The sequence below is a fragment of the Castor canadensis genome, chromosome 5 (assembly GCF_047511655.1).
Source record: "Castor canadensis chromosome 5, mCasCan1.hap1v2, whole genome shotgun sequence".
NCBI classification, from domain to species: Eukaryota; Metazoa; Chordata; class Mammalia; order Rodentia; family Castoridae; genus Castor; species Castor canadensis.
The window spans coordinates 143,951,998-143,976,949 of NC_133390.1; the positions used below are offsets into that span (position 1 = coordinate 143,951,998).

General features: G+C 38.6%; 1 protein-coding gene and 1 non-coding gene across 5 annotated transcripts in view; both read right to left on the reverse strand.

Moving 5' to 3' along the window:
- Sptlc3 (serine palmitoyltransferase long chain base subunit 3) overlaps window positions 1–24,952 on the reverse strand; it is a 134,257-nt gene that overhangs the window by 26,022 nt on the left and 83,283 nt on the right. For all 4 annotated transcript variants that reach the window (XM_074074335.1, XM_074074337.1, XM_020166630.2 and 1 more), the window contains 3 exons: window positions 20,626–20,731; window positions 13,337–13,556; window positions 5,680–5,806 (listed from right to left, as the gene is read on the reverse strand). In XM_074074335.1, coding sequence (XP_073930436.1) covers window positions 5,680–5,806; window positions 13,337–13,556; window positions 20,626–20,731 — 453 coding nt within the window. The remainder of the gene's footprint in view (window positions 1–5,679; window positions 5,807–13,336; window positions 13,557–20,625; window positions 20,732–24,952) is intronic.
- Window positions 14,885–14,989, reverse strand: LOC141423639 (U6 spliceosomal RNA). The gene has a single exon (XR_012448478.1). It is a non-coding gene; the product is annotated as a U6 spliceosomal RNA (small nuclear RNA).

Sequence of the window (24,952 nt, forward strand, 5' to 3'; positions counted from 1 at the left end):
AATTTCATTTTTCTGATTTACTCCTATTTCCTGTCTGCTAAGTCCTTTACCTCTGTCTGCATTGGCCAAAATTCCATCTTCTTTTCTCTTTGTTTCCATCTGCACACAGACCCTAACCTCTTTTCTTTCCTTTATAGGGAAATGTGATTTTCAAACATGAGCCTGCTGTCATAAACCCCTGGATGAGATGGTTTGACAGCTTGCCCTCCCCACCCCCTAGAGCTTCTCATTCAGAAATGCATACTACTGTAGTCCTAAAAAGACCCAGGCGATGCAGGTGAAGGTAACACTACTGGTCCAGGGACTACCTATTGAGAACTGCTGCTGCACAATGATGTGGTCATGGTTTGTTGCACTCCCATCTTCATGAAACATGAAGTGATGCTGGGATACTCAGGGGAATGTTTTCCTCCACTGATGGCATTATAATAAACACATAAGCGTAATGAACGAAATTAGATGTGGACACAGATGAGAATTACAAGGCAGATGCTGACCTTGGCGAGCAAGTTCAACTACTCAGATGACTGATACTAAGTACTCAGAGATGCTACTCAAGTCCTTTGATGAAAAGATGGCTTCCAATAGATATTTTACCAACATCTGCATCATGGTACAATTGGGCTTATATTTCCTTTTGATTCAACTTGAATATATGTATTGATAGTCTATTATGTGTCAGGCACATTGATGATGACCAGTGACATGAGGAAGATGATATCTATTCATAAGAAATCCATGATCCATTAGTGCCTGATGCAGAAGTACATTTTTATATGAAGAAAAGGAAATGGGAGGGCACTTGTAAAGAGGGCAATAGAAAGAGAACAGAGGCTGTGATTCTGCCAAATACAGACAGAAGAGGCCTTGCAGAAAAGGAGAAAAAGAGCAAGCAGAAAGAGAAAAACCAGAGGGCAAGAGCATCTCCAGTTAAGGGAAGACTGTTTTTAAAGACAGCATGTTGCAGAGAAGTCTAGTACAATCTAGCACAGGGAGGAGCGGGAGAATGGGTAAGGGGAAGGACAAAGGGAGCAGAGTCCACAGAGCAGAGAAGTGGAGGACAAGTAGAGGGCTGAGCAATGAGCAGGTATGACAGGTCAGTCTTCTGAGGTTTGCTGCAATGAAAGGGATGAGGCAGTGGGTGTTTGAAGAGGAAGAAGGGGTAAGGGAAGGCTTTTAGGATGAGGGAAAGCAACAAGTTCATGCCCAAGGAAAGGAGCTAGTGCTTTTAGAAAAGAAGGATTCAAGAACAGAGATATAAAGGAGATCAATTTTTTGTTTGTTGAGATAAGAAGAAAAGAGAGAATGGTATCTCTCAATAAATACTTGTTAAGAATGATGCTTGCCAGGCACCACTATTTTCAGCATAATGAAGAAGTAGACTAAATGCTTCTTCTCTTGGACTTTGTATTCTATGGAGAGAGAACAGATAGCAAGTATATATATATATATATATATGAAAAAACTATATCTATACACATGCATATATTATATATTATATATATTATATATTTTATAAATAACTAGAAAAATGGAGCTCAGAGGCTCCCAACACAAAGTAATGGTAGAGATATTAATCACTTGTTAATTACCCTGATTTTGATCAGTATGTATAGTGTACCTGTATTGAAATATCACTCTGTACCCCATAAATATGTACAATTATTACGTGTTAGCCAAAACTTTAAAAAAGTTTAAGGAGGGCTGTTGGTGTGGTTCAAGTGGTAGAACAGTACTACCAAAACAAACAAATACATAAATAAAAAGTTTAAGGAAATGGAAATATTATTTACCCTAATTTTATCATTACACATACTGTATACATGTACCCAATTATTTGGGTACGCATGTACCTCATAAGTTTGTACAATTAAAATAAGTAATAGAGATGGATGATTTTGGCTTCTGTGTGGAGAGCAAACCATAAAAGAACAAAAAAGAAAGTGGGATGAATATTCAGGAGGGCAATCCAGATGAGAGGAGATGGAGGGAGTGAAGGATAGGTGAAAGGTGACCAGATTCTGGAAATACATCAAAAGAAGTGCTACAGGGTGTGCTGATAGAATAGGCATCAGGTCTGAGAACAGGGAACAATTTCAAGATGACCCAAAGTTATTGGAAAGTTTGGAGAAGGAAGGGAAGAAAGTAGACATGTTAAAAGTAATGGTATCTTTCTTGAGTGCTTACTATGTATCAACTATCATGTTATGTTCATTATCTATATCACATCATTTAATTCTCCAGATTAATAACCTCATTTTTTTTTTGCAGTACTGGGTCTTGAACTCAGGTCCTTGCTGAGAAGTGATCTGCCACTTAAGTCATGCCCTTAGCTCTTTTTGCTTTAGTTATTTTTCATATGGGGTCTTGTCTTTTTTTTTGGCCTGGGGCCAGCCTCAGACCATGATCCTCCTACTTCTGTTTAGCATGCAGGTGGGATTACAGGTGTGTTTCACCACACCCAGCTTGTTCTTAGAGTCTCACTAACATTTGTTTACCTGGTCTGGCCTTGAACTGTGATCCTTCTACCTCCACATCCCCAATAGCTGGAACTATAGGTATGAACCATGGGCAACCTCAACTTTCAATAGAGGAATTGAGGCTAAGAGATGGCAAGCAATTTACCAGTCATGGAGTAAATAGCAGGCCAGGTATTGAGCCCCATGTGGTCTGGGTGCAGAGCATGCTCTGTAACCATTCATGCAACTCAGCCTCTATTTTTTTCTGAGCAGTGGAAGGTTACCCAGAGTTGACTGATTAATTGAAAAATGTACATCAGAGCTTTAAACAAAATAAGACAACTGTTGACAATGCTTTCTTTAGTGGAGTTGCTGCTGTGGTCTGTGGCTGTTTGCACATGTCTAGATAAAGAAAATGACTAAATTGTAATCTTTTTGGACTTCTCGAAAAGTGACTTCACTCACCAAGTGGTCCTTCAGGTACCACAACTGGTGTGGATTGGATTCCTGGCTCTCAGTCCTCTGAGATAAACATCCCACAATGTTATTGAGCATAAACAGTGATCTGAAATTGAGTAGGCTGGCAAGATGGAAGTTGAGTCATGATATATTTATTAAGCTGAGTACTGAGTTTGACACTCAGAGGAGCAGCAAATTAATTCAAGACACATTTTTCCCCCTTTGGGACTTATGGTATTGGTTTGGCTGGGGGACCACCCAACATCATTAGGTTGGAGAAATCAAATCTCCACTTTGGGCTCATTGTACTGCACAAAGTGACAGACCAGGAGATTAAATGGGCCTTGGTGCATATGGAATGCACACCCGGCCTGCAGACCCTCAGCCTGTGTGCATTAACTCCACCAGCAGCTTGGCTGCAGAGTGAAGGTGGCTGTTTGTGCATAAACATTGTCATTTCACTGGGACTGCTATTTCATCTTTGAACCTTGGCATCAAAGGAACACTGACCTTATTCCTGCAGCTTGCCTTTCTTTGAAGCGTATGGCTTTGCATTGCAGATTAAAGTGAAGACATTCATCAAGGAACAGATCTGGCCAACCGCTCCCCAAACTAAACCCGTAACAAAGCCTTGAAAGGCTCCCATCACAGTTGTAGTGGAGTAGGCTGAAGATGAAGGCTGGGAGCCAGGCTCCTCTTTCTCAGATCCTATAAGGCAGCTCTAGCAGGACACAGTGCACCCCTTTGAGTGTTGGGCAAATCATAACCCTGTGAATCAGTCTATCCCTGTAGGAAGGGATAAACTAATGCAACACCCCCCGTCCCCACCTATCCTGTTCATTTAAGTAGGCATTGTCATCAATGAGACCAGTATGATTGTTCATTGTGTGCTTTTGAATTCTTCAAAAGATGAGCCAGTCAGAACCATCTAAAACTTGATTTATGATTCTGCCAATTTGCTTTCTAGTATCTCTTTTGTTCATTTGTTTGAAAAGAAACTGCCCTATCTTTCTGCCTCCATGTGCTATCTCAAGTACAAGAAATCAGACCAGGCACATAGCATTCTTTTTTTTTTTTTTTTTGTCCCTCTTAAGATGGCAGCAGTAGAGTGAGAGAGTTTAATTATGAGATTAAGAACAACAACCAAGTAATTCCTAAATTATAAGGCGAAAACCAAGAACCAATATAAATATTTCCCACTTCAGATGAAGAAAAATTGATGATAGATGACTATAGAAGGACAAAATATCATCTCTTTAAATGAAATCTTTCTGCAGGTCTTCTGTATTCAGATAAACATAGTGAGTTCTGTTTGTGATGAATCTGGAGACAAATCCAGAAGTGGGAAGGGAATGATTGCAAAGTTGTGAAGATATAAACCAACTGATTCTGAGAATATATGCTCTAAGGGTTTAAGAAATTAGTGAAAAACCTTGTGGAGACCTAGGCTAAATTCAAGATTATTTTCTCCTAGTTACTCATCTTTAAAATAAGGGTAAAGGGAAATTCTGGTCATTATGAGATAATTCACTTGTATTTTTGCTTAAATCTTGAGTAATTAATTTTCCATTAAGAAGTTCTTTGATGAAACAATTCTTCAAAAAGAAGATTGAAAAAAAAGAAATAAAAATTCAAGTGTAACAGAATGAAGAGGATTCAATGTTAATTTAACTGCTTGCTCCTACAAAACTGAATATACTTTAAAGGACAATAATATAACTTCAACCCCTACACCTAAATAACCACAGAGTCTATTGCACAAGAAAAAAAAAAATCACTGGACACATGAAGAAACAAGAAAATGTGATCCAAAATTCAGAAGAGTTTTAATACAACAGATTCTTAGATAACACAGACATTGGAATTTACATACAGACTTTAAAACAAGTCTAATGTTTTCAAGAAATTAAAGAAAAAAGTCAGGCACTGGTGATTTACACCTGTAATCCTAGCTACTCAGGAGGCAGACATGGGAGAACTTGGTTTGAAGCCAGCCCCAGACAAATAGTTTGTGAGACCCTCTCTTGAAAAATCCCATCACAAGAAAAGAGCTGGTGGAGTAGCTCAAGTGGCAAGAGTGTCTGCCTAGCAAGCATGAGGTCCTGAGTTCAAACCTCAGTACTGATCCCCTCCACAAAAAAATTAAAGAAAAAGATGAATATAATGAATATAATGATATTGAATCTCAGTGAAGAAATTCAAACTTAAAATAAAAAAAGAAGATTAAGTTCATTTGGGTTGATTAAAGAACAGATTTTTGACCCAAATGCAAAGAAACAGCTGGAAATTATTTGTGATTTCTCCACATGTCCTCAAATGGCTAGTATTAGATTTTCGTTGCCCAACTGGCTATAAGAATGTAAAATAATAAAAAATTTGAATATTAAATTGACTACTTTGGCCTCAGGGAAATACAGAGATAGCCCCAAGGTAACTCAGGCAAATACACATACACACACACACACACACACACACACACACACACGAATTTACTTCATTTTAACATAATTGATCACACAAAATGGGCCAAATTTGATGATCATATGTGATTTAGAAGGTTTTCTTTGCTTTACCAAGAATGTGTGTGTGTGCAAGTGTGTGTGTTGACAGCCTCTCTAGTACATTTATCACTGTATCACCTGGCTTGATTTACAAATTGGGCTTCTTAAGATGAAGGTGTGTAATTGAGAAGGCAGGAGATTGACAGATAGAGGTCTAGGGGAGAGCTCATGTAAGCTGTGCTTTCTGTAGACCCTCTTACCTTCTGTGGTTCCATCCTGTCCCATGATGAGTTTCAGTGATCTGATGATTTGCTGTGCTATTGGGGCACTCATGGATGTAGCATAAGTAGCACTATGTGAGTGAATCCGTAAATAATCCACAAGTTCCTTAAATAAAGAAGGAAACCCAAAAAAGAAAGCAAGCAAATCTCAGTATTGGTGATGAGGATAACATCTAGTCCCATTCCCATACACTGTAACAGCTCAAAAGATGAATGTAGTTTGACTTTCAATGGGCATTGCTCATTTTTTTTTTCTTAGCCTCTCCTTTAAAAATCTAGAAGCAGTACAAAAGGGTGGAGTGCTGCAAGTTTGGAGTCTAGGTCTGCAAGCCAAAACTATGTGTATGAGGAAAAATGATTTCTGAAATATCTGTTGAGTCAAGCACTTACTTGACTTTCAGGAGTGTCTAAAGAATACAGGATGTGGTTCTTTCCCCTGAGAATATTACATATGATTGTACCCATAGAAAAATAATGGTATGAAAAATAACAGTTTACGTAAATGAGTGCATGTAACAGGGCGGCAAGATGCAGGGGAAAGAGAGGGTGTTGCTAGATGCAGTAGATGGGGAACATTCCAGTGAGGAGAGAGGATCGATAAAGTATTGAAGAATAAAAATAGACAAAAAAAATAACTTGGAAGAAGGGGATGGTACAAGGGAGAAGTTAAACAAAGGCACAGAGGCAAGAAAGCAGAAAACATGTGCATTTTATTACAATAAAGTGACTTTAATTCTTTTACTTCTTGAATTTGTGCATCATTGCAATTTGCCTTTCAGGCCATTCTATAAAGAGGTAGATGAATCTGGGATGGCCTAGTGCCTTGCTCTGAGCAACAGAATGCAGCAGAAGTGATGGTGTGCTAGTTCTGAGCCTGGACCTCATGAGGCCTTGAGTGTTCTTGTTCTTTTAGAGTGCTTTCCAGCTACAGATGAGAACCATGTGAAGCAGAAAAATGGCATCTCAGCTAAGGCCACCCCAGGCCAACCAGTGCTCAGCTGACTGTCACACAAGAACAAATCCAGATGAGACCAAGAGAACTGCCCAGCTGAGCCCAGCCCAAATTGTTTCTATACAGAATTGTGAGCTAAAAAAAATGGTAGTGTTTTTATTCACTATGTTTTAGGATGGTTTGTTACACAGAAAAAACTGATATAACATGTTTGGAGGACAGAAAAGGATAGATTGAGGCTACTGGTTTAACCAGGTTAGGCTGGTTGGTGGAAAGTCAAGCCAGAGTATAGGCTAGGACTAGGTGAACTCTGGTTGTGCCTTAGGCAATGTATTGATAACTACTGGAAGTTTTGTTGAACAGTCATTGGAGTACTCACACACTATACAGTGCTGATCTTCAGTAGTAGGAATAATCTTTAACCCATAAACCTGGCTCTGAGGTCAAACATAAGGTCTTAGTTAAGTTTGCTGAGAGCCCTAAGAAGTTCCAACAATGTAATGCAAAGTGGGGAGGGCCTCAGAAGTGTTATCTGCAGTGCTCAGCCTGGCTGCACTGCTCATGAGCTGGGACTTTCAGGATGTATTGTAAAAAAACCTAATGGGCTGATAACTCTATGCATTAGTAGTGAGGTCTTTAAAGGAAAAGCCACCTTCTCTTTAGGATAATGTCATAACTTAGAATCCCACCTGTCTTCTTCTCTGATCATTGCTTATGAAGGTGAATTGGGAGAAACCCTGGGGAACTGAGATCCTTTGCTTTTGGGTAGGTCCATATCTTCCAAATCCTAATTCATTGGTCACATCTATTCTCACCTCTGAGTCTGGGACTGTGTCCTGATCCTCACTTGTCCATCATTATTTGGTGTATGTGGACATGTTTTGCAAGCATTTTAAACACTCAAAGTTCATCTTCCTAAGTAAAGCAGGTGGTCTGCTTTTCTAGTGGTTAGTGAGGGTTAAACCAATAATATAATTAATTACTCTACCTGGCCCGTTTGGGGAATTCGGCTCCATTTTATCTTGGCTTTTGCTACTATGTCTTTTGCTTTAAATATCCTCTTCTACTTTTCCTTTTTCTCTCATTTCCTTTCTTCCTTCTCCTGCACTTCAAATGGTTTATTCCTTTTGTTGTTGTTGCTTCCTTTCCTTCTAGCTTCCTCTTTCCCATTCTTTTTACTCTTGTTCCCCCACTTTTTTCATTTCAAATTCTCCATTTTAATTTTCCATCTTTATTTCTAAGTATTTCCTTCCCTCCTTCCATTTTTTTCTTCCCTCTCTATTTTCCTTCTTTTTCCCTCCCATATTTCCTTCCAGCAAGTATGTATCAAAGACTTGTTTCAGGTTATGTCCTAGGTATGTGTGTATGAGTCCAAGAGGGAAGGGAGGACAGAAAGAGGCCAAAGGCTAGTAGTACCTTGCATCCATCATACATGTATATAATTAAAATGAATTTCATTTTAATTTTTTTGGTGAATCACATGAAAATGGCAGGGTTAGTTCTCCCCCATTCTTAAACAGCATATGGATGAAGATTGCCTGACTTGAGGCATCAGTTACACAGCATTCAGGAAGTTCACACTGGAGGACTGGGCCCCTCAAAAGAGAGAAGAATAGTCATTTTCCAAGTGGCCACAACCAGGCTGTCCTTCATAACTTTGTGTACAGTACTCCTAGTGAGCAGCAGCAAGGATTGTCTTTTTTCTGTTGAAAACAAGCACCTCACCTCTAGGTGCTGGGGGGAGCCAAGTAGGGAAGAGTGGATGGGTTATAGGCATCAAATGATGGAGGCTCATGGGTACCTGTATCAGGAAAGAAGTTTTTCAAGGGGGTGATCTGGCCATAGTAGATAAAATAACTCTGAAGAGAACAATGAAACTAGAAGCTAACATCATAGCTGGTAGTCATGGTCTGCTTGACGCTCTGTTTTAAGAACTTTACATGTGTTAGCTCATTTACGTGCAACATAACTATGTTGTGAATATTATTTTTAATCCTCATTTTGTAGATGGGACGAATAAGTCACAGAAAAGTTCAGAAAATTATTCACAAAAGGTGGTATAACAAGGATTTGTATGCAAAGAATCTGGCTCTGCAGTTCCTGCACTACACTTAGCTCCTCTGCGAACCAGAACGAGAGGGGTTCTGGGAGAGCACAGAGACCAGCTTCACCTCTGCTTACCCTGTGGTGCTTTCCTAACCCATAGGATTGGTCTTTTTTTGGGGGTGGGTGGGTGGGTAAGGGGAAGAATTCCTGATACACTTAAGTCTATATTGCAGTAAACCATAGGTGGAATCCTATCAGTCCTCAAATATTTTGTATCTATTACTCTTGCTTCTTCAGAGGGACTGAAGTCTCCTTGAGAAAAGGGATGGAGTTGTGCATGTCTATGAAAATCCACAAGGGTAGGGACTTAGCAGGGGCCCAGCACACAGTGATGGTCCAGTAGAAAGCAGAGGGTTTCAGAGACTGAGGAGGATGCCAAGTCCTTAATGAATGTGAAGGAATACTAAGCTGCATTCTTGGGAACAAGTGTAGTGATTTTCTCAGACTGGAAGGTGTCACTTACAAGACAAGGAAAGAAAACAAAGCTTCTTCTGATCCATCATGTTTGCAACCCCCAATTTCCTTTCACCAATTAAGAAATTTCATAAAGTTAGTCATAAGCATTCTAAGTTTGAGTAAGTAGCTTATAAGAACATCATTCCTTTTTCTGTTCCATAATACTTTTCCTCTGGACTAAGTCTACTTTGTCCCAGAGTCTGAGTTTGTGGGTAGGGGCTAATTTTCTTCTGTGGTTCAGAAAGGGGGGCACTGTAACTTCTGGAGAGTGTCAAGGAAAGCCTAGAGTCTTGCTTACTGATTCCCTTCCTTCGTTCCCCAATTGAGCACCATGAACCATGTATTAAGAGTTGCCTTTGGTCTTTTGCAAGCTAGTCTGGGTTGTGTCTTTCTTCAGGGTGGGTTAGAGGTCTCCACAGAATCAGGCTTCCAAGTCCATTTGTAAGTTCAAAACCCTGATTATTTTCTTTACCCACAGGCCTGGAGTTCAAGGACAAGGGTGGGTTTTCAGGAGGAAATCAGGCAGGAGCTCTTAGAATAAACATCTTGGTCCTCATTCCATGACCCCTATTTACTTCAAAGGGCTGTTAAATATAGCCAGGGCTGAGGACACCAGGGCAGAGCTGGCTTCTGTAAGGGGGCCTGCCTTTGCTTGGCTCACAGGCTGCAGGGGCTAATGATCACCCCAAACTTGGCCTCCCTGTCCTACTTCCCTTCTCCAGAATTCCGGCCCTGCAACCTATCAATCATGAGGGCAACCTTTGCTTCATTTGTTTGTAAGTCTCTAGTGACTCTGGAGGCTGTGGAAGTGGGCAGAAACATAGGTGTCCAAGAAGACTTAGGATCCATGCCTGGAAAAGCTGAGGGTCTCCAGGGTTGATCATACCTTCCCAGCAACTGGATAAATAAAAATTAAAAAAAAAAAAGGGAAATAAACTAGATCCATCAGCTCAGGTTTTCTTCAAAAAAGCCATTCATGGCATGGAGCTCTGACAGGGGGAAAGAAGTAATTATCTGACATTTCTTCTGAAAGGTCTTGACAGGCCAATGTCCTCCTAGCAGACTGTTTACTGTGCATCTATAGTACTTCTAAACTCAAAGTGAGCAAAAGAGAAACTTCTTGTAGGCTCTTGAGAAAAACAAGGCCACGGCTGAGCAGCAAGCTCCAATTAGCATAGATGAATTTGTAGGTCACTTTGTGAGGGGAAGGCTGAGGACAAAACAAAACCTCTCTACTCTCTGTGGTCTTAAACCACATTAAACCAGTTTTTCTCCTCAAAATATATTCTCTTGTTTGTTTCCAAATGTTGTTCTCTTACATGGCTCTGACCTTGACCCACTCCACAAAGATTTCTAGATCCTCTGAGATGCTGTTATTGGGAATATAGTCCCTCCAAGACTATACACCAAGATTAACAAGTTCACTTAAAAAGAGAACGAGACTTCAGAGACAGATTTTTTTTTACCTTTCCTTAGATTTTTGGGCCCAAGCAATTATTTTTAAACTCCAAGATTTACTAAGAGCTGCAGGAAGATAGCAAAATCAAATTTCTTTACCATTTCAAAAAAATGTCAAGTCTAGAAGTGAGCCCTTAACATTTTTTATGGTAAATTTTGTTGCTTTTATGCCTGTTGATTTAGAATCCTAGATATTCTATAGTTCTTCCTCATGAGAAAATATCAAAAAAATGTACATTGTGAAACTATGAAACTTTGAAAACTATGCTCTAATTATTTGAAATAGACAGGTAGAAAGATATTTTTCAAATAAAAATGTTTACTATTTGCTCAATCCCCACCCTTTCGAGTTAAAAGCATAGTTTAAAAACAGACTCAAAATGAAAATTCTTCACAAAATTATCCAAAGTTCAGAGGAATAAAATATCCTATTTAAATTGAAACTACATGTAATTTAAAGTTAACATAAGTAAAAAAACTTAAGGGTACAGAGTTGCAGATACATGTTATATTACTTAATGGGCTCATTAGGCTGGAAGGAAACCAATTTATCTGGGTTTATCACTGTTTTACTAAAACCATTCCAGGTAGGTGAATGTCTGAGTTTTAAATCATCATACATGTGTCTTCTTAAGAGACCACCTATCTCCTGCTCACTCTCTAAGTCTTGAGCAGTGCCATATGTCATCAAGATTTTGTATCTTGTTCTTTTAGGACAGCATTTCTCAGTATGGGCTAATGAGCCTCTGTCAAGCATTCAAATTTCCTGCTGCCATCTAGTGGTAAATTCAGATGTGCTCTGTAACATGGATGGAGAGGACAAAATAGGAGGGAAAGGGGAGAAGAGGAATGAATCCTAATATGCCCAGATGAATATTTTCAAGGCAAGGAAAGGAAAAATATGTGCATACTTTTTCTGCATCCTAATTAAAGTAAGCAATTGGTCACAATTGGTCACCCTGAATGAATAGAAGTTATGCAGGCAAGATAGCCTCTACTTATAAAACATTGTATCTTACTTCAGGATGGAGAGTATGAGAGAATCTTAGCTGGTCTTTACTGCAGCTAGCTTTATTTAAAGTGGGTATCAAATGAAGAACCCTAAGGAGAAAAAGGTGACATCTACCAAATTTGACAACATTTCAAGGATCTGCTCAGTTCAGTTTATTCAGGTGCCTTTAGTTCAGGAAACAGTTATGCTTGGTTAAAAATTTTGTAGATCAGAACTGCTGCTAAAGTAATCACAAAACCACAACCTCACAAAGCAAGGTAACCTGGATAAGGCAGTTCCTAAATTTGAGACCTTCTGATCCTGATGCTGTGCCAGTTAGGAAGGGACTATTTAACCTTTCACTAGATTTAGCTGACGTTTGTAGGAGACTGGGCATTCCCTATATTTTTTAGCATTATCCAGCTAATTCCCACAGACCAGTGGAAGGAGGATGAAAAATAATGCTTTGAGCTCCAAAGAAAGCAGTGCTTAGTGAAGGGTAAAGATGTTAAAACTGAACGTTTTAAACATCTGTGAGTCTCATGGCAAGTGGCCAAAATGCAATCTGTTGTTTTAAATCACAGGCTTTCAATGACAGGATTGCTTTATGCTATACTCTTACATTTGTCTAGCTGGTTTACCAGTAGGCTGACCTTTCCTGTTGGTTGCATTGGGTAAGGAGTTGGGAATTTTGGGGGGATAAGCTGTTGACACCACCTGCATGTTCTAGTTTGGGGCCTATGTGCCATGCTACTTGGAGCTAAGACCACTGTCACACAGTTTCTCTGGGATAGGTGTAGGCTTGTTTGCAATAACTGTTAAGATGTGGATAGGTGTGTATAAAGAGTCAGGCAACTGACCCCCTTATTCCTCAAATCCAGATTTGAATATTTGATTTTCTAGTTTTCCTTTACTTCCCTCTTTTTTAAAAATTTCTTTCAAATATTTCGTTTTATATCCACAAAACATGAGTGATATAAGTATTACCAGGACAAGGTTAGCACTTACTTAACAATTTAACCCCAACAGATTAGAATTTTTCAGGCATATAGATAAGATATTAGAGATGACAAGATTTGATAAGATAAACTATAGGGCTTATCCAACATTGTGGAAAAGAACTGTCTGTGGAGAAAATATCTTAAAAGTCCATTCTTGATCCTGCTACTGTTTTGATAAAAACTTCTAAAACCCATAGGTTCAGCCTGACCTTTTCCCTATTGTTGCTGTTACCTACTTTAATTTTCATGCCAAGAAAAACAAGCTGCCGATAGTTTTCACATTATCCTTTATCACTTCTTAAGCGTGGTATGCATTATGCCCTCACTGTGAAATAGAACCTCCCAGCATTTGCCTACAAAATTATTTTCCAAGACATCCCAGATACTATCCTGTAGCATTATCATTCCTCTTTGTGTTTTCTAATCTGTGCACTCTGCACCTTGCTAGCAATGTGGTTTTATTATAATGTGATTATTCATCTAATGTTCTTTACTACTGGAAGGTGGAGCTGGTGACATTCTGGGCCTTGCCTTGCTGTGATCCCTGAGCTACAGTGATTAGGTAAGGTGAGATAAGCTGAATTTAAGCTTTCACAGAATTTAGAGAAGTCCTGCTTACTGTTTTCACAGGGTGCTCAGGTTTTAAATAGATACAAGGAATCTCTTTCTTACCTTTTTTCCAGCTATGTAACCTCCCGCAGCACCAAAGCTTTTGCTGAAGGTGCCCATGTACACATCAATATCATCAGGATTCAGTCCAAAGAGTTCTCTGATACCTCGGCCAGTTGGGCCTACAGCCCCAATACTGTGAGCTTCATCCATGTAAAGGTAAGCCTTGTATTTCTTCTTCAGAGCTACGACTTGGGGAAGGTTCACAATGGAACCTTCCATGCTAGGGCAGAAGGAAAAATGCTCATAATTAATGAATACCCTCTTGGGAAGCTCTGTGAATCTCCCCCTAGTCCCCCCCCCTTTTTTTGGCACTACTGGGGTTTGAACTCAGGGCCTACACCTTGAGCCACATCACCAGCCCCCACCCCCCTTTTTTAGATAGGGTCTCAAAAACTATTTGCCCGGGTTGGCTTCGAACCCGTGATCCTCCTGATCTCTGCTTCCTGAGTAGCTAGGATTACAGGTTTGAGCCACTGGCACCCAGCTTGTGAGTCTCCCTTTTAATACATCCTAGACAGTCTGCCCCTATGCCAGCCAGGGATGACAAGGATCTGTCATTCCTCTCTGAAGGTACATTTTATTTGGCTAAGGTAACTGTCCCAGTTTTGTAAGGTTGCTCAGCATGTCTATACTTATTGCATAAAATAATTTCCATTTGGTGCATTTGAGTGCTTTGGGTTATAGTTAATTCTCAAGTCAACAATTAACTCATTCTATTATTGATCCAGTTTATTTACAGAGCTGATTATTGTAACTACAATGATCATTTCAGATTCTAGGTATTCTGCTAGCTTAATTAGATTACTCTATTATGATAAACTTTTGTCCACCTGCTACTGCTTGTTTAGAGAGGTCTGCCTGACCTAAATTCAGTACTTAAATTGCCAAAGATTAAAGGGGGAATTAAAAACACATAAAAGAACTTAAAACATCATAGTATTAAATAAAGCATGATAGAAAGTCCTAAGACCTCTGTTCAGTACTCACTGCAAGCCAAGGCCTTATATGAAATTCTTGGTTGTGTCCCTTCTTTCTGCTTCTTTAGAGGAATGGAACCAAAGTTGAACAAACACAGAATCCCCTGAGAATTTAATACATAGGCTGCTAGGCCCCCACCCCAGAGTTTCTGATTCAGTAGTTGGCTGGGAATATGCATGAACTCCCAGGAGATGCTTAACACTAGTGGCTGAGGACAACATTTTGAAGACCACCACTATAAATGAGCTGTTTTGTTTAGACCTGTTATGTTATTATTATTTCAAGATTTGGATTTCTTTTTTATTTTCTAATTAATTAGCATTAATTTTTATAGCAGTTATAGGTTTACAGAAAAATTGAACATAAGTTACAGAGAGTTCTTATATATACACTATATACACAAGCACACATGTGCACACACACAGTTTTCCTAATCATTAACATCATGCACTAGTGTGGTGTATTAGTTACAATTAATGAGCTAATATTGATAAATTATTATTAATTAATTAAAGTCCAAAGTTTACATTAGGGTTCACTCTTTGTGTAGTACATCCTGTGGGTTTTGACAAAACAATGAAATGCTTCAAAAATTTGCATGCTATCTTTGCATAGGGACCATGCTAATCTAACCTCTGTATTATTACAATTTTAGTATATTTACTGCCAAAACAAACATTTAAGTGTTTTACTTTTTGTGGTATTTTAAATTGTTAAAACACTTCAAGTCCTCTAGCAAAGGGAAAAATATAAAGTCAATAAATAAGTAAAATTAAAATGAATATTTATAGACACTTCTGGAACTCGGTGGATTTGAAAGAACATTTGACTCTAATCAGTTCTCAGAACACTTTGTAGGGTGTGTCTACATGCACACAGTTCTGACTGTACTGGCAAGTGAGTTCTGTGAAAACACACAGGTTCACATGTTCACTACATAAAGAAACTTGTCAAACAATTCAAACAACCTTTCAATTTAGTCAAGAACTAATCAATTGAATCAAGCAGAGAGTTATACTTCTCCCTCCTTCATAATTACTTTATTAGATTGCATTTAATGCATTTAAGAATAAGCTTTGGTGTTAGGTTGATTCAGTTAAAACAGTCAAGCAGGTTGTACCGTTATGCAGAACGAAGGGGGTTAAGTTTGATGCACATTGGGAACAGCATTTCTGTGTTTCAAAAGGTCATTGTAGATGGCCAATTTCTGATTTTAATGGACTAAAGACCAAATAGAGTCATCTTCCATAGTCTGTGAGTCAATTTCAACCTTTTCTTAAGTTGTTTGCTTGTTAAAGTTGTCTCCATTAAGGAGGAGGTAGTATAGCTGCCTGCCTGCCTAAGTCTAGATTGTGGCCCCTCCACTTACTGAGAACTTGGGTAACTTAATGAGATCTTCTGCCTCAGTTTCTTCATAGGGTCTTTAATCAGCATGACTTGAAATCATGATGTAAAGTGCCTGGCCCATAATTCACTTAGTGAATTGTTCTTGAGAGCAGCCTGGCAGGAAATGGTTGCAGTGAGGCCTGACTTGAGAAACTGGGAGCCCTTGACAATACTCTGGGTAGCTGTGAGTGCCATTGTGGGTGTCAAACATAACAAATGGCTTCAGACATTCAGAATTATAGAATTTTCTTATCATCTTTAAAATGTTATAAATTGGTAACACAAATATGCTAATCCAACATGCCACAAATAGCCATTCTTTGTTTTGGAAGTTAATTTGACAGGAGGTAAAGTTAATGTTGAAAAGTGTTTATAGACAGTCTCAGCAGCTAATTAACCATCCTTCCATGGAACTGGTCTAGCTGATGTGAGGAGCCTGCCCACCTGGTTTGTATTTCTTTCTCTAAGATTAATGACTCTACAATACAGCTGATTTTTGGAGTTAATGCAGGGCACACAAAGACTCCTAGGGAGAACTCAGCTTTTATAGAGTCATATTTGCCCACACTAAATTTTTATCAAACTTGAATTTAACCTTTTCCTGTAGTGAGATATTAAGTCTGAATACATGCATAAAAAGTCTACCTGTTACTCCCATGAATTTCTATAAAAAAACTATCAAAAGCAATAAAGAAAAAAGAACAGCATTTTTTTCTTTCTTCCTAATTTTTCCAATAGCTTTAGTAGGAGAAAAAGAACTAAAATACAACTGTAGGTAAAGATAATTCCACCAAATAATTTCAAGCATTGTGCATGGATTTGAATTACTCTTAAATTAGCAGGTCAATGAATAAATTTTTATATTTTTTCTGTTATATTAACTAAGCGACAAGACTTTTCTTCCACATATTAACCATACAATCCACTGGCAGGATTGCAAATTAAACCACTGGTGTTCCAACTTTCATGGTGAGAAAATCTCCTTGGTGGACCCAAAATAAAACCCAAGTCAAGAAGGGAAGGGTGAGAGAGAGAGAGAGAAGAGAGCGAGTTTAGATAAAAAATAATTACTATTTTCTTATTCTTTATGTAGTTAAACCATAACCATTGAAGTTTTCAATTCTTAAATTTACACCATTTGGGAGAGGAAATGGCTTAATCTTAGTCTATTCTTAAACTACATAGCATTCTGATACTTCACCACATGTTTATATGTGTAGTTTTGGGAAAAGTTGCATATTACTTTTTAATTCCTTTTATTTTGAAAGTGTGGCCTCAAACTTTGCTAGTTTATATCTGAGGTTATTTGGGAAACCTTCCTCCATGAGTATATTTTTCAATAATTTTGGGATTTCTCAACCATTGTGAGTTGATAAGATATCTAGACTTTTCCAAGACATAAATCTACAAAAACAGACTTTAGCACAATACTAAAAATACAGATTAGAACACTAAAATAAAATTATTGTAATTTTAGACCCCACATCATGGATCTGTGAAATTTTAGACTTCAAGTTTTAATCCCGTATTGAACACATAAAGAAACTGAGGCCCAGGTAGAAAAATTGTAAAGGTCAGTTGAGTAATTAGCATTGTCCATGTTTACTTCATTGGATGTGGACAGATGGGCTGACTTTTCTATCTACATTGAGCCTCTGTCTCACCTGTTTTTAATCCTAGCTCTGCTTCATCTCATTTAACTGTCCTAGAACAAGTTATCTGGAACTCTGAACCATAATTTCTTCATCTTCACAATAACTTCAGGGCTATTAGAAGGCTTACTCAAGATTTCACGTGTGAAATGTGTATCAAAGAGTAGATACATGGATCAGCAGATTCCTCCATCTGACATCCTCCCTCTAGATGGATGAGGAGCAAATAGTTTTGCTTATTGTTTTTTTAAGTTGAAACTTCCTTAACTGAAAATAAAGGTGACAATGAAGACAGTCACCCTTTGTTGTGGACATTCTGTGGACTAGACCTCTGCAAAATACTAGCTTATATGACCTCATTTAATACTTGCAAAAGAGCCCTATGGATGGTATAGATTTAAACCCAGATCACAGGCTTACCTTGAAATCACCATCTATGGATTGTGATGTTATGTATTATTATTAATTTTGTGGAGTTTTCTAAGCTAGTCCTGGTACCTAGACTTTTCTATCTTGGCACTTGTCTGAAACCTTGATTTGTCTGACTGTTCTTTTTTGTAGATATGAAAAAAAATTATATGTGAGCCTTCTGTGGTAGGGGTGCTTTGCCATGGTGGTAGACGACAATCAAGAGTAAAAAATATAGAAGTTAAGGTTAAAATGAGGCTTTAGATAGATACTAACCAGATATTTGTCCACAATGTAGTGCCTCTCTGGATTGGAAATACACTTGTGAACTATTGATTTAGCACTCCTAACCAGGGCCCTTTGGAAAAGTCTATGGGAAATAACTTCTTATTTTGGTGATGGCTCCAAATTAGAACATCCATATAAAGGCTTTCCCACTAAGATTTAGGGCTCTAGAACTCATCTTAAGTTAGTTTTGTTTTATGTATGTGGTACTGAAGCTGTCAAAATGTATCCTGATTCCTCCCTATCAACAAGGCCTTTTAGGTCATTTAGAGACAAGATTTCTGTGTTTTATGGATGGGATAAAAGGAACTGCATTGTGGTGGCAAGTCCATGGAAAGTGCAAACTTTGCTCTGTATACATGCCAGGTTGATTGAGATGCTCTGGTAAGTTGTCATCAAAGACTTGCCTGCAAGTCTTCCCATCCCTGTATAAATAAACTGATTGTCACATCAAAAATTAAAGTGCATTTCACCTTCTTTGGAATCCAAACTGGCCTAGTGGTATGCTTTGGCCAATAGAGTATGGCAGAAGTAAAGCTGAACCAGCTTTGGTTCTGGGCTGATTCCTTAAAACAATGGTGGCTTCTGCCTTTGCTCACTTGGAAACCAGCTGCCATACTGTAAGGAAGCTCTGGCTAGACAACTGAACTGTAGAAACTGAGGCCCAGGTAGAATGATTGAAAAGGTCAATTGAGTAACTTGTGTTGTCCATGTTTACTTCATTGGATGTGGACAGATGGGCTGACTTTTCTATCTACCTTAAGCCTTTGTCCCATCTGGGTCACCTGGTTTTAATCCTAGCTCTGTTTCATCTCACTAATCTGTCCCAGAGCAAGTTTGGGCCTCTGAGTCTTAGTTTCTTCATCTTTACAATAACTTCAGGGCTATTAGAAGGCTTACTCAAGATTGCACATGTGAATGTGTATAGAAAAAGCCACACGAAAGAGAATAAGACATGCCAGTTAACAGCTAGCACTGAGAGTCACTAAGAGCACTAAGATCATTTTGGATGCTGTAGCCCCAGCCAAACTCTCAGCTGAATGTGGTTCCATGAAGGACCTCCAATCAACACCATGTACTCCATTGGTCCAGATGATGCACAGTGGCTAGCATGGATAACAAACCATTCCTGTGTAAACCATTATATTTTGGGGCCGTTTGTCACACAGCAATAAGTAACTGAGCAGTCACCATTGTTAGGGCAATTTAAATTGTGGTTTGGTGCCACGCTGGCTTGGAGCTGGAAGTCCACACCTGGGTCCCTGTTCCTTCTGACGTCATGGAAGGACATAGGACATAGGCCTGGCATAGCCCTTATTAGCAAGTTCTACTGACAGAGTAATTTCTTTGTGTAACTGATGGGAATATTTGACAGTAAAATGCTGGTGGTCCTCTTAATTTCAGTCATGATCAAAGTGCTTAAAACGTAATTTTCCTTTAGTGGAGCCAGATTCTGTTTATTTGCAATTGGTTTCTGCTTACTCTGCTCAGTCCCAGTCTGCTCTTCCTTAGCTAATCTGCCCTCCTACTAGTCCAAGTCTGAATGACAGTTGTTTAGATAAAGGCTGTTTCTTCCCTCTCAGGCTGGTGGTTGGCACAAACAACACAGGGAGAAAGATCTATGCTTGAGGTTATGACAACATAGTATTGACATGAGATTACTTCCTAATAGTGGGAAGTTTTGGGACAGGTAGTAGACAATTATTCTAGATCAAGATTTCTCAATCTAAGCACTATCACCATTTTGAAGTAGATAATTCTTTGTTGTGGTGGGCTGTGTTTGTATTGTAGGATGTTTAGTACTATCCCTAGTCTCTCCCCACTAGATGCTAGTAGTACCCTACCATAGTTTGGGCAACTGAAAATTATCAAATGTTCCTGGCTTGGGAATCAGGTAAAAATCACATCAGTTGAGGACCAGTAGTCTAAGGTGAACCCAAAGACTTCCTAAACAGGAGCTGACTTTATAAGATAATAATAGGTGATGCAGAAAGCTGGCTACTAGAAATTTGAAACACCATCTTTCCAACCCCACATCCGGAACACAAGTCACTGGGTAGGAAATTCTAGAACTAAAATAAAAAAATGATATCAGTCTTCTTATTTTAAATTTGGGAGAATTCATTTCCTTTTTTTTTTCCTAGCAGGGATGGGAGTACATTTCTCCTGTTACTTGTTATTCATGGTAACAAACGATCTTCTCTCCTGGGTCTGGTCAAAATGGCTGGCTAAAAGTAGTGCTACTTCTGTTCTCAAGTTTTCATTGCAACCACATTCCTGGCTAGGAAGTCAAACAGCCATCCGCTCCTTCCTGTTAATATTTTTCACTTTTCTGTTGTTATCTCAAAGGAAATATTTCCCTTGTTTCTTCTAACATCAGGGTTATTTGAGAATTGATTTGAGAGTGAGTACTGTCAAATCAATGTTTCCTGGGCTTATGCACTAGAGCACCCAATAGAAGAAATACTTGGATACAATTCCCATTTTACAATGATAATGGATTTAGACAGAGAAAGGTCAGTTTTCCCCCATTAGGAAGCTTGTTGTGGAATGTTAAAATGCCTCCAGTTATTTACATACCTGTAGATACCCTCCACCAGGATGAGAATCTTTTTCCAAGCTCTTCGAGTTCTTGGTTGGCCATAGATGATAGCATCTCTCAGGTGCTTCTCTAAGCTTTGCATGTCTTTAAATAATATGAAAAAAGGCATTAAGTCATGAGAAGGTCTTTCTTTTTCTCCCTCATTTTCTTTCTTTGGGAAGCATCATATTTGGGGCTTGATTTTTGACATCCCCTCCATTTCAGACGTTTCAAAGCTTTAAGGCACTGGGACAGTTGGTATGCCTCTGTAAAATATTTGGAGAGCTTTGGATGCATTATTAATTGCTCACAGTTATTGAGCCCTATTTTTGCATCAGACACCATTCTAAGCCTATTCATTGTTGTAGGCTATTTTATTCTCACAAGAATTCTCTGGAGAAGGTACTAGTAGGTATGCTCATTTTGTGGTTCAGAAAACTGAGGTGCCAGAGGGGTGTAGTAAACTGCCCCAGTTCTATGATCATAAGTAGCAGAGTCAGGATTTGAACCCCTAAAGTCTGTGGTATGATCCATATTTATAACTACTACCCTTTACTGCGTTATATGAGAACCATTGTACCTCCATCTTCTCAAACCACATCATGGTATAAAAGAATGAAGGATGAATATCTGGCAGAACATCCTTGGTAATTTTTAATGTCAATAATAGTGACATTTCATTTATTTGCAAGTAGGTATAGATGATGGGGGTTAGATTGATAGACCATTTGGATGGACTTGTCCTACTAACCCAGCTGTGTGGGGTGTGTATCTGTGTGTGTTTTTAACTTTTAAACCTAGAGAAGAGAGAAAAATTGCAGAGGTTTATGTGCATTTTTAGTACATTTCTTTGTACTTCCTTGGCTTTCCTTTCTTTGACAATCTAAAAATCAAAGGCCTTTAGGTCTAGAATCCAATCTTAATTTAAAAATATGGAGATGTTACTGAACTGCTTGACTGTTATATAATGTTCAGCAGGCATTAGAAATACAACTTAAAATGTTCACAAAAGGAATAACTTAGTAATGATAAATCTAAAACCAACCATCAATACTGGTTTTTATCATTGTAGACAAAGTTCTTAAGAAGCAGATATTCCTTGGTTTGTTTTCACTAGTCTAGGCTCAGATTAGCTGAGGTTCTTAGTCTCATTGGAGAATTCCCTGACTTTGCTCTGTGGTTGGTTCCCCCAAAGCTAGGTACTTCTAGAAATAGATTTGTGCATGCATTTGTGTGATGTGGCATGATGTGGTCTGTATGTGTGTGTTTGAATAGATTAAGTACATTTGAGCAAACATCATTCTAATAGAAGTGCCTTCATATGAATTGCAGTAGGATAGGATAAATCAGAATTTGATAGCATAGTATCAGAACTTCTTCACGGAAAGGTGCCTGGTTAGCCCAGTGCCTCCCAAGCTGTCCCCAGAATCCATCCACTACAGTGGTTTTAGGGTCCTGGCATTCAGGAAAAGGGTGTGACATAAAATTAGGGATGTTGTGTTCTAGAAACAGTTTTGGAAATCCAAGAATTAATGATAATACACTATTTGGCATCTTTTGATCAGTTTAAGAAAACTTATAATATACTTAATGAAGTAATGAAGGAAACAATGAAATATGTAATAATATCTGGTATGATATGTGACCCAACAGACAAAAATATCATTTTTCTTTCTTTGATTATTATTCAGAGACTACATTTTAGAGGAACTGTCAGTTTAGATATGGAATTAGTCAATTTTGCCATGATAATTATAGGACCTGTGAAAGAAGAAATTGAAGAGATGGCATAGTTTTCATTTTGTTTCATGCTGCTTTGCTTTTCTTTTTATCTGCAAAACAGGTCCAATGATATCTCTGGAGTCAACATTGTCTTCTACTCATAAAATATTTCCTAATTTTCAAATTTATGAGACTTATGATTATAGGTTTTTAAAAAATCCTGTTCTACTCAAAATGTGAGTGACATTTGACACTATTCAACCTATACTTATGCTTTAAGCCTCTCACTTCTGGTGTCTAGAAACTGTTCTCTGATTTCTCTTTCCCTCTTCTAACTATTCTAGCAACCTTTGTGGGAGCTATTTCCTCTTTTTACCTATGTTCCTTTCAATATTCACCCCTTGTACTGCCCTCTGTTTTTTCATTTAACTCAGTAGGTCTCAACCTTCAGTGAGACTAAGAACCATCATTTGGAGAGCTAGTTAAGAAGCAAGTTTCTGATATTTCTCTTCAGAGATTCTGAGTCAGTTGGTATAAGATGAAGCCAGAAGTCTTCACGTTTAGGTTCTTTGGACTCTTGCATCCTAAACTCAAAGCTAAACCTCTATTTTGATAACAGAATAACTTGCAAATCACTTCAGACACTTTTAAGACAAATCTATGGGTACCTCAAACCCAAAATTTTCAAGATGGAACTTGTGGTAGATGGCATATTGTTCCCATTTCCTGACCTCCCCTGCCATTTGAATCCTTTGCAGTCCTCCCCACTAAAGAGGTGAAAGACATTTCCCAGTCCCTTGACAGGACTTGTTTTGGCTACTAGAATACAAAAAAGAGACAGTTTTTTTTTTTGGCTAGTTCTAATCCTAGACTGGAAGAGACCTTACATATTTCAACTCTTTCTCTTGTGCTTCTGCTGGTGATATGAAAAGAACATGCCAAGGACAGCCCAGTGTTCCAAGGATAGTCCCAGGAGATGATGAGAGACAGGTAGGGCACAGTTATCCCAGCCTACCTGTAGTCTCAAGTGAGAAAGAAGTGCTGACTGTGTATGCTACTGAGACTGTTAGATTGCTTGTGATAATAATAGTTACCTAATACAGAAATGCCCTTTCCGAAGTAACCTCTGCATGTTTCCCCATGTTCTGCTGCACACACAGCCTTCTCGTTCTCCTGTATGCTTTTCTGCTCTCATTTATCATTCAAGCCTCAGCTGAAACTCTCCTGGTTCATGACACAGAGCATAGCTAAGGGCTTTCCATGTCTGCTCTCATACATCATCTATTCTTCTTTTTAATCACTCAGTATGTAACTTATTATTGGCTTTCATGACTCTCCTCCATGGAAGGCAAGAACCTTCTATTCTTCTTTCCAGTCCCAGTCCAAATGCACAGTATTAGGGCTACATCAATGTTGGATTGATTGAATCAATTTTCTTTTCATGGAGAAAGAACATAGACAGGAAGACAAGAAAGGGAATGCAACCTTTGGATGTAAATAATTACTAGAAAGAATAGTTACCTCCTGTTTGCAATAATATTTCTTTAATCAATGGTGATTTTTGTTTTTGTTTCGAAGACAGACAGATCTCTTCTAATTGTCTCTGAGTATGTTTTAGAGATGCTACATCATTAACCACTAGATGGCAGCCAAGGAAACAAAAAGCAGCTTTGGAAAATTTCAGGGATCATAAACCTTCATGTTTATTGATAGCTTATTTTTCACTTTTGCTTTAAGCTGGAGTGTCTAAAACATTGAAGGAATCTAAGTGATTAGAAGAACCACTTTCTTTTTTCCATACTTTACCAAGACTGTTCACCTCTGGGTGGATAAACAGTTGATGAAAGTAAGTATTATGGTTTGTGGGGGGTGGGGGATAAAGGAGAATGGTAGAGGGGGTAAATCCAAGTATGATGAATTTTATATATTGCAGGTACTCTTGTAATGTCACAATGTACCTCCACCCTTCACAACAATAAAAAAGTATTATGGTTTAAGGAGTGTTTTTCCTTTGGAGTTTACTTAAAAAGCTAAACATTGATCTCCCATTTGATCCAGCAATACCACTCTTGGGGGTATACCCAAAAGACTGTGACACAGGTTACTCCAGAGGCACCTGCACACCCATGTTTATTGCAGCACCATTCACAATAGCCAAGTTATGGAAACAGCCAAGATGCCCCATCACTGACGAATGGATTAAGAAAATGTGGTATCTATACACAATGGAATTTTATGCAGCCATGAAGAAGAATGAAATGTTATCATTCGCTGGTAAATGGATGGAATTGGAGAACATCATTCTGAGTGAGGTTAGCCTGGCCAAAAAGACCAAAAATCATGTGTTCTCCCTCATATGCGGACATTAGATCAAGGGCAAACACAACAAGGGGACTGGACTTTGAGCACATGATAAAAGCGAGAGCACACAAGGAAGGGGTGAGGATAGGTAAGACACCTAAAAATTAGCTAGCATTAGTTGCCCTTAACGCAGAGAAACTAAAGCAGATACCTTAAAAGCAACTGAGGCCAATAGGAAAAGGGGACCAGGAACTAGAGAAAAGGTGAGATCAAAAAGAATTAACCTAGAAGGTAACACACACG